This window comes from Chrysochloris asiatica, unplaced genomic scaffold (genome assembly GCF_000296735.1).
Source record: "Chrysochloris asiatica unplaced genomic scaffold, ChrAsi1.0 scaffold00313, whole genome shotgun sequence".
Taxonomy (NCBI): domain Eukaryota; kingdom Metazoa; phylum Chordata; class Mammalia; order Afrosoricida; family Chrysochloridae; genus Chrysochloris; species Chrysochloris asiatica.
The window spans coordinates 502,709-513,051 of NW_006408831.1; the positions used below are offsets into that span (position 1 = coordinate 502,709).

Consider the following 10,343-nt stretch of genomic DNA (forward strand, 5'->3'; position numbering starts at 1 on the left):
GGAAACCCTGTACAGGGTTGCTATGAGTCGGAACCGACTCCACGGCACATAACAACGCTACCAGAGCAGACACATGTAGACACATATATAACTCTCATAGCCTAATCCTATGTGTGAGTGATTACAGAAGGAAACACCACAGATTATTTGCGCCTTAATCCAGTCCTGGGTTGAACAGAGCCCGGGGTCTCCCACAACCCTGGGGTGAGCTTGCTTACTGTTGCTATCCTCCTGGGATGGGTTGGGGACCAGTCGGCAGTTGTCTGGTCCAGGAGGCAACTGGTCTGGGATGCCATCATTGTCATCATCATCATCACACTCGTCACCAATGCCATCCTTATCAGTGTCCAGCTGGGCACTGTTAATGACTGTGGGGCAGTTGTCTGTGCTGTCCTGGTGCCCATCTCCATCGCTGTGGGAGAAAGGGGGAGTTTCTGGTTCAGCAGAGGGCATGAAGAGTCAGGTTCTTGGGAAGGTGAGTTTGTGTGGGGTTTAACCAGAATCATTCAACTCACTGGGGTCATTTCCTTAGATAGGGCTACCTGTGGGCCTCAGAGACAATTTCTCCATCTCTTCAACTTGTTGAAACACGTAGTCATTTCCTACTCAGTATGATAAGGGTCTACTTTTGTGACTTCTCTGACTAGATGTTTTTATCAGTCCCTGGGGACTACTAGATGGTATCTGACTCAGAGAACGTGAGCAGGGATGTAATGAGAAACCATAGAACTAGATGGTCTTGGTTTGCATCTTGGCTCAGTCACTTACCAGCATGTGATCCCACACACACTTGACCTCTATATGGCTCAGTGTCCTCATCTGCAAAGGGGGGATCACAACACTACCTTCACTACATAGGACCATTTTGAAGATGAAGTGATTAAACTTTTATATAATACTTAGGAAAGTACTGGCTCTTAGGAAGCCCTATGGTGCGTTCTTGTCCATTACTCTTCACACAACCTGGTCAGTGAACCCAACAAGGATTCAGACCTGAATGCCATGAGGAGAACAGCAAAGAGAATTGTCTACAGGACTTCTCAGAGCTTTCATTCTCTTCCCACCTGACTTTTATCTTTTCAGGACTAAGAATTAGGTGAGGATGAATCTGTGCTGTCTCTCAGGAACCTCCCATAGCTAGTCAGCATTAGAGTGGATATTCCCAGAGGTATATCTCATAGGTATGACACATGCCATAAGCATCGCTTCAAGGGGGCACCATTGAATAGTTTCCATTAACCATTGTAATTTCCGTTGTCATCTCTATCTCCAGCTGTAAGAGATCCTTCAGCAATTAAAGCTAATACTTTGGTATTTTTGAGCCTCCGTGGGCCAGAGCAGACTGTGTGACTTAATAACAAAAAACTTTGAGCATTTCATAGACCAATTTTCATCTATGAAAGCAAAGAAGGTACAGTTGTAATTTTCATGTAGTGCCATAATATGTCAAGTAAAAGAATCATGAGCTTGACTTATAATTTTGAGCTGACATTATGGTAGTTATCTAAAAGACTCTTGGACAGGGGCACAATTCCAGTGCTTGCCACAGGTGCTAATTTCCATAAATATGCCACTGGAAAGTCCGTTCACTGTAGTATGCCCTAGACCTGGTGTTGCCCAGACAGCCTTCAGGGATAAGGAACAGGAGCAAAGCAAGAACCAGTCCATGTCCTTGAGGGCATGCTTCCTAGATGGGTACAGAGGGAAAGAAAGGGAGGCCAATCTGGAGAAGCGGGATGCCTATGTACATAGCAGAGCTGTTTTTTTTTTTTTTTTTTTAAACTAGAAGATTGAGCTACTTTCATAAGCAGCCATTCTATATAGCCCTGAATATTTTTTTAAGCCAAAGTAAGCAGTTCCTGTCTTTCTCCACAAGGTTCAAGTCTGTAGGAATTAAAATGCAGCAGAATGAGTCATTTGTTTTAGGCAAATATCTAGAGGCTAGTGGGACAGGATATTTTAAAAATCACTGTAGATGGAAACCAGAGTGCACGATGACCTGAGACAGGGAACATTCTTGATGTGCATCATTTAGTACAATTGTCAATGTACCGGTCCCACCTTCCACTCAGAAAGGGAGAGACACATTCCACGTCAGACTCTGCCATTGACTTGTCTCTCCCGGTGCTGTGATCATAATGACAACACAGCACCACCACTTTCTGGACATCACCTGAGGGCCAGCTCTGTGCTGGGGGCTTTATCTACATTATCTCTCATTTACATAATACATATGTGGGATGTATTTAATTATCTCTACTTTGCAGATGAAGACATTGAGACTCTGAGAAACTGAGAACTAAATCAAGTGAATTTAAATTCACTTGATTACTAGATGTTTTGGAGCCAGGACACAAGGCGTAATAAAATTTGTATATAAATGCCACTTTGGAACTTTGTAGAAACTGTCCTTGAGTAAAACTGGCATCTGCAAGGCAACGTCTAATCCAGGTATTAGAAGAGAAGTTATATCTTTTTCTACTGTGTTGCCTTCTTGAAATTTTCCCTCCTCTCATACCTGTCCTGGCTGTCCCTGTAAGACCTTTACAGAGATGAAAGGTTTAGACCTTTGATTGTGAGTGTCTTAAGGGCAGAGCTGCACATGTCTGTGTTTTTTGGTGTTGTTCCTACAACTTCTGGTGCAACCCTGTGCCTTCCTGCTGGGCTAGGAGGGGTAACAAAATTCATTTGCATAGAACAATTCCACTCAGATTGGAAAGATTTCTAAGGACAATGAAATGACAGAGCTCCTTCAGAAAACTGGCACCCTTTTATTTTGGGATAATGGTGAAGAATTCTGGAGCAGAAAGAATATAGCAGTAAAATGGCCTTTTTTTAGAGAGAGAGAGCTGCCTAGGTAACAGAAACTGTAATAAGTCCTTTTCATGGATTGACTCAATTCATCTTTGAGTCCTATGAGATAGAATCAATTGCCATCCCCATTTCATAGAAGAGAAAATTGAGGTACAGAGAGATCTGTAATTTGCCTGAGTAAAGCTGGCTAGAATTTGAAGGATCTGGGATTTATACTTAATTGTCTCACTTTCAAGTTCATCTCTGAAGCATGATGCTATTCTTCCTCTCCAGTAACAGAATCTCATTTGCTAGAAGACTGAGTGGTCCTTTCTAATGTTATTACCCTCTACTCAGAACTTTTAGGAAGGTGTGGCAACATTAATTATGCTGTTGTTGTTTAGTGCTGTTGAATTGGTTCCGACTCACAGCGACTCTGTACAGGGTTTCCGAGGAGCAATTGGTGGGTTTGAACTGCTGACTTAGTGGTTCAAAATGGCCTGGCAGTTCAGTGCTTATTCTACAGTGCCATACCAGGACTCCCATTGAATCATGTTGTTGTTGAGTGCTGCCGAGTTGGTTCCAACTCATACCAACCCTGAAGAGGGTTTCCAAGGAGCAGCTGGTAGGCTTGAACTGCCAACCTTGTGGTTTGCAATCCAGTGCTTATTCTACAATGTCACATAAGGAGTACCTCTTTAACCACTGTTATTATTAAGTGCAGGTGATTTGGTTCTGATTCATAGCGATCCTATATGGGTTTCCAAGGAGAGGCTCGTGAGTTTGAACCAGTGACCTTTTGGTTCAAACTGACCTTGTGAAAAAGTGCTTAATCCCACAGCACCACACCATGTTGTCGTTGTTGTGAAGTGCTGTCGAGTCGGTTCCGACCCATAGCAACCCTGTATAGGGCTTTCGAGGAGCAGCTAGTGAGCTTGAACTGCCGACCTTGCAGTTCAAATGGCTTTACAGTCTGGCGCATTAACCCACAATGCCACACCAGGACTTTCCCCAAAAGTAGCTTAATCTACCCAGAGAAATCCAAAACACTGATCAACAGAAAGCTCTGTAAGCGAATCCTCTCTCTAGATTTTTCCTTCTGGCCCTATGCAGCTGGGAGACGTGCCATACCTGTCTTGATTGGTGTCACAGGAGTCCCCAACCAGATCATTATCCACATCAGACTGCAAAGAGAACAGAACACGCGGTCATTTATTCCTGCGCTTGCACACATAGAATATTCCAGAGAAGGTAGACCCGGTCCATCACCACCAGATCTCAGGAATGATTTCTCTGGAACTGGATGGTACAAAACTGTAAAAGGACAACACCATATTGGTGTAGGCACAATGCTGGATTTTCAAAAAAGCCTTCTAAAATATCAAGCTCTGTGGCTGGGCTGCCTACACACCAGATGGGCTGATTGGGAAAGGGTACTGGGGTAGCATGGTGGCAGGTGGAAACGTGGAACTCTGGCATGGGTCGGAAGGGAGCCAGCGGCGGGCAGGGGGACATGACCAACTGATTTTGCTTTGCTTTTGCAATTTGGAAATTGCGCCAGAATGGTAGGTGAGTCATGGAAGGCAACAATGATTCCCCTTTTTCAGAGCTTTAAAAATAAATGACACATCATACCCAATTATCCCAACATTGAGGGGGAGTGAGAAAGGAATCGCAACATGTTGCTGATTGAACTTAATCTGAAACGTCCATACATGGCTGTATAAGGGAGTTGTTCCATTTCTTTTCAGCAGAGGAAACCTGTTTGGAGCATTTGTAAACTCCTGTTACTAACTTCATAGGCACTCTGCAATCAATGAAATCAACCCAAGGCCTCAGAGCAACTGGAGTATTTCTTCCCAACCCCTCCAGCCTCAAGCATGTAGCTTCAATTCTCTTCTTCCTGCTCTGTTAGGTAAGGGGCAGCAGTAGAGAAAAGGGCGGATGGGTTCTGCTATGTTGTCTAGGTTCAGTGGTCAAAGTGCTTGGCTGACATCAGACAGGTTGGCAGTTCAAACCTACCAACCACTCCATGGGAGACAGATACAGCAGTCCGCTTCCTTAAAAGATTTACAGCCTTGAACAGCCTACGGGGCCATTTTACTGTGCCATATAGAGTTGCTATACGTTGGACTTAAGTAGATGGCAGGGCGTTGGTTTTGGGTTTGGAATTAAACTGGCTTTGGCAGGGCCAAGTTCAGTCTAGAGTTTGAACTCCCCTGTATCCTGCTTACCTGGTTAGGGTTGCTGACATCGGGACAACTGTCGCAAGCATCCCCTACACCATCACCATCCTTGTCCCTTTGGTCACGATTGGGAACTTTTTGGCAGTTGTCCAAAATGTTTTTTATTCCTGCAAGAAAGGAATACAGCTCAGGATCAGATGAGCATCATGGTATGAAAGACTGACTTCTAAGTGTTGTGTACATCAGGTAGATATGGGATGAAATCCTTCTGACTGTGGTTATCTTTAACAGTTATCTAGAGGTGACTTCAAAGGATGGATTCTGGAAGATTTAAAATTGAACAATGATCTGAGGCATTTATCCACTGAATTAAAATTCATCTAAGGTATCAAGGGTTATCAGGGCAACCAGATGTAGAGGTCATGATAGCTAGGTGAGCTGACCCTGGAGAGGCAGCACTTTGTGGGAGATGAAATTAGTGCCCAGGACAGTAGTGTGTTGGAGCCAGCTTGTACTGGTTCATAAGAACCCACTGTGCAATTCTCATTCCAGTTTCGCACTCCATAACATTATACTGGTAGCTTGAAATCAGCTATGATGGGAAATTGACAACATCATGGCAAATGCTCGTTTTGGTTCTTTCTTAGAGTTGACTTAGCAGCACACCACTGTGTCTGGATCACTAGGAGGGCTTCTGGAAAGTGAGCGTATGTGTTAGGGAGGTGTGGCTCTTCAGTGAAAAAGGAGAAGGACCCCAGTGAGATGGATTGACAGCGTGGCAGTAACAAATGGGCTCAAACATGACAATAATTGTGAGGACGGTGCAGGACTAGGCAGTGTTTTCTTCCGCTGTACATACGGTCACTATCAGTTGGAACTGACTCAAAGGCACCTAACAACAAGAACAATATCAACAAACATTCTGGGAGGTCTCTGAGTGTTATAAGAAGTTTGCTATTGGCTGCTAACATTGCAGTTTGAACATATCCAACAGTGCCCTGGGAGAACCACCTGGAGATTTGCTTCCATAAGATTAAAGCCAAGAAACCTCTATGAAGCAGTTCTACTCTGTGATGTATCAGGTAGTTATGAGTCAGAATCAACTAGGTAGCAAAAGGTTTGGTACAGATATTCTGGGGTAGAGTGGAGGTGTGGGGGTGTGGGGATATGAGGTGTGTGTGAGGTGTAGGGGTGTGTGGAGGTGTGTTATTTCTGAAAGTATCATTCTTCAAGACCCTGTGATAGGTTGTGTTTTTAGAAACCCTCAGAGCCCAGTATATGTGGTAATGACAGTTCCTCTATATCTACAGAAGCTATACAGGAATAAAATGTTCTCCCTCAAATCCCATGGGACTCTGGAGTTAGAGACAGTTGTGCTCCAGGAAGTGCCATTTCTGGAGATCCCAATATGAAGTCCTCAGAGTAGAGGAGCTGCGCAGCCCAACCCCCACCCTGCCTCCATAGTCCTTCTCAGAGCAGGCAAGGCATATTCAGGTCTGCTGGAAAATGCCTGGTTCTTTAGGAGGAACCTGACCGAGACGGTGTAGTCTGTGACTCTGCTCAAAGTCCCCTAGTTTGATTCACTATTGCCAAGTCTCTACCATGAACAGAATGGTATGATTAAACAGGAATGGGCTGTAAATTCTCCTTCCATAGTAACCTAGAGCTCTCCAGATAGAGGTACATCAAACACCTAGAGCTAGAAGGCCTTCAAATCAGTAGATCTACTCCTACCTACAACAGTGAACAGGGAAACAGGACAAAAAAAATCCCAAGCAAAAGGCAAAAAGCATGGAAGGGACTGTAACCAAGGCAATGAAACAATATACGATAGGATGAATGTAAAACCAATGTTCTCCCATGTAAACTATCATATAATTCACAATAAAACATTAAAAGCAAAACAAATAAAAGGCAAAAAGCAAGACAAACCCACCATCTCCATCCATGTCGTCATCACAGGCATCCCCTTTTCCATCTCCATCGGTGTCTTTCTGGTCATTATTTACAATAATCCGGCAGTTATCACAAGCATCCCCAAAGATATCTTTATCACTGTTCCTTTGGTCCACATTGTGAGTTAGGACACAGTTATCCTAAAAGATCAGAAGACTGAACATTTATTCAGACTTTTACTGAATCCCTACTCTGACAGGCTCTGTGATGGCTACTAGACAATCCTTACCTCCTTTATTGCTATGTGTTCTTAGAACTTTTGAGACCCAAGATTGTCAGTTTTATATTTTAAACATTTGTGAATCTCAGAATAAAAAGTTATAAAACTCTGACTATGCAGATAGGGAAATGGCCATTTAGGATGACTGATACTAATAGCTACTTCACAAGCTTTCCCTCCCCATCACTGGCATGTGGCCATTCAAGGCCCCTCTCAGGAAAGCAGGTACCTGTTCATTCAGGATCCCATCTCCATCAGCATCCTCGTCACAAGCATCCCCGATGCCATCTCTGTCAGCATCTTCCTGACCAGAATTTGGCACATACTTGCAGTTATCCTGAGTTGGGAAGCATAGTTCAGAATGACATCCTGAATGAGACTTAAGTCAAAAGTATTTCTCATCTTAAGTCTGGGGCATTGGTAATTCAGTGGTAGAATTCTTGACTTCCAGGATGAAAAGTTTTCAGCGGCACTTCTAGACTAAGGTAGACCTTAGTAGACTCATGTACAAAGGCCTGAAAGTTTACTTTTCACCAAAATCAGCCAGTGAAAACCCTATGGATCACACTGGTCTAATCTGCAACCAATCATGGGGATAGCACAGAACTGGGTAGTCTTTTGAACGATTGTGCAAGGGGTCATCATGTATTGGGGGTCAACTTGATGGTAGCTAACAACCTGTTTGTAACTGCTTGGCTTTATTGTTGATGGCTATTTTGAATGGAACATGCAGAGCCTCTGCCCATGCAAGATGTGGCTTTTGAAAGTCAAAGTATTTTTATACCTATCCTCCTTACTTCCTTCTTCTTTCAGTGAAGGTTTATAGAGCCAATCAGTGAATCAGTTTCCCATTCGCAATTCGTATGTCTTGTTTCATGTCATTGATTGCAATCTCCTCGATGTAACATCGCTCATCCTACTTCCTCCCTGTGCCTCCTTACCTTCTTGCAGTTCATGGAAGAGCATGGCAGTTCTTCATCAGGGTAACTGTCAATGTCCACATCCTTTCCACAGACATAACCATCGCCAGCCCAGCCAACTCCACACTGTGAATAGAAAACCCGTTAGAGGTCTGGGGAACAGAGCCTGGTGGGGAGGTGGGCAGCTGACAAGAGAAGGGGCCCAGTGCCAGGCTGCCTCATTGGGTAGAGTTTTGAACAGTCAAATAGTTCAAATTTTAAAATACAAAGGGATACACAGAGAAATCTTTCCTTCTCATCCCTGACCTCCTGGCTCAGGCAATCAGTTTCCATGTATACATGCTTTCAAAGATATTTTTGGCACAGTCAAGCAAATACACAGATATTCTTTTCTTCCTTTTGTCTTCTTACACAATTAGTAGTACACATATGTACAAAGGCAAGTAAAAAAAGTCTTGCTACTAGCGTTCCAGTTGTTGTTGTTGTTGTTAAGTGCCTTCGAGTCAGAGCCAACCCATAGCGCTATGCGTTCCAGTACATGGGTTTAATCCAAACAAAAGGGCTTCGAACACATTTGTATGATCACTGGATGAAGGCAGACAAGTAGTCTTAGTCTCACTGGTCTCATTAGGGTGCCTTCAGATAAATAGGTCCAATCAAAACAGCAATTGCTTCTCAACCTTTTGGCTAAGATCAAGTGTAGTATCTGTTCTTACTGGAGTCCTGAGGTAGCGCTGTAGGTTAATGGCGGTGGACTGCAAAGTTGGTTTGAACTGCAAGGTCGGTGGTTCAAGCTCACCAGCTGCTCCTTGGAAACCCTATACAGGGTTGCTATGAGTTGGAACTGACTCCATGGCAATTAACAACAACAATAACAATTAAAACAGCACTTTTGAGGGGATCTGCTGGGCCAGTTAAATTCAAGGTGGAGAAGTCAGTATAAAAGGTTATGGCAATGGTTTCTGGGGATTCCCCAGGGTAAGTATTGGACAGCAAGGTTGATTTGAACTTTAAGGTGGAGGTCCAAACCCACTAGCCGCTCCTTGGAAGAAAACCTACACAGGGTTGCCATAAGTTGGAACCAACTCAACAGCATTTAACAACAACAACATCTTGATAGAGCTTCTTGAAGGACACAGGATGATAATAGGGCTTATTGGGAAGATGCTTTTTCAAAAATCCATTGCTTCAGTGGAGTCTCATAAGACTGGAAAGTTCAGCCATGGGGTACGGTCCTTGACTCCTTTTTATGAGGAAAAAAATTACTCTAGGCACAAAGTCTATTTAATGAGCCATTTTCTGGCAGATTAAATTATTTTAGTCATCCTGTGAAGTTTATTAATCCTTTACCATCTGTCGTTATGCCTTATTACAAATTCAAAAACATATTGAGAGCCCTATCACCCACCATCCCAGGGGAGTTGTCAATTTCTCCACAGAAGAGACGGATTTGTATATATTTGCTTCTCAATGACTTGTTTCCCCTTAGGGTTTTATTTTGCCTGCTTACATTGCACATTCCTTCATCCTTACCTGTTACAGAATACCAGGATTGCCAGGGATAGCTGATGTTATTACATTTACTTGTAATTAAAATAGTTTTTCCTTATTGGAAAAAAATGCTAGGTTCATTGTAGAAAAATTTGCAAGCACACACATAATGAAGACTAAGTTTGAAGAATAAAGCAGAGGAGGAATGTCTCCCAGAACCCACCCTACCAGTCAGAGCTGACCACCAGGACAATATGAATTGCAGGCTGCCGACTCCATGGCACATAACCACCACCACCAAGAGTCTTGTGCTGAGGACCTGGCTTCCCAGGAAAGGAGAAGACAAGATGTGAAGCGGCAGTAAGTGGCTGGAGTCTGCTTGATTTATCAATGCCTAGAATTCAAGAAGACTTTGGAGCCCGGGATTTGGGGGATGGATGGCAGGACCAGTGCCTCTCTTTCACAAAGGATTCACCATATGCTGGGTGTCAGATTCATATCAGGCCAAGCCTTCTCCCCACCATGGTTCTTCCCCAGATATGGTTCCAGGGCTGGGAAAAGCATAAGAAAGGTGCCCTTTAGCTGAGCTGTCTACAGAACCTGGGTGGAGGAGGTGGGCATAGAGAATGGTCCCCACCTACTTCCTCTCATTTACCTGTGACAGATGTTTTTTTCTCTGAGGACTTACAACAGCCCATATTTCTCCATTATGGCCCATCCCCTATAGTATAAGGGGCTTCAGAAAGTGTGGTGGAGAACTTGAATGAAGAGATGACG

At 43.7% G+C, this 10,343-nt stretch overlaps 1 protein-coding gene across 1 annotated transcript in view; it reads right to left on the reverse strand.

Moving 5' to 3' along the window:
* Positions 1–10,343, reverse strand: part of THBS4 (thrombospondin 4) — a 71,991-nt gene that overhangs the window by 11,577 nt on the left and 50,071 nt on the right. The window contains exons 11-16 of the mRNA XM_006875180.1: positions 8,097–8,201; positions 7,385–7,492; positions 6,916–7,075; positions 5,028–5,146; positions 3,925–3,977; positions 219–412 (exon numbers count right to left, since the gene is read on the reverse strand). Coding sequence (XP_006875242.1) covers positions 219–412; positions 3,925–3,977; positions 5,028–5,146; positions 6,916–7,075; positions 7,385–7,492; positions 8,097–8,201 — 739 coding nt within the window. The remainder of the gene's footprint in view (positions 1–218; positions 413–3,924; positions 3,978–5,027; positions 5,147–6,915; positions 7,076–7,384; positions 7,493–8,096; positions 8,202–10,343) is intronic.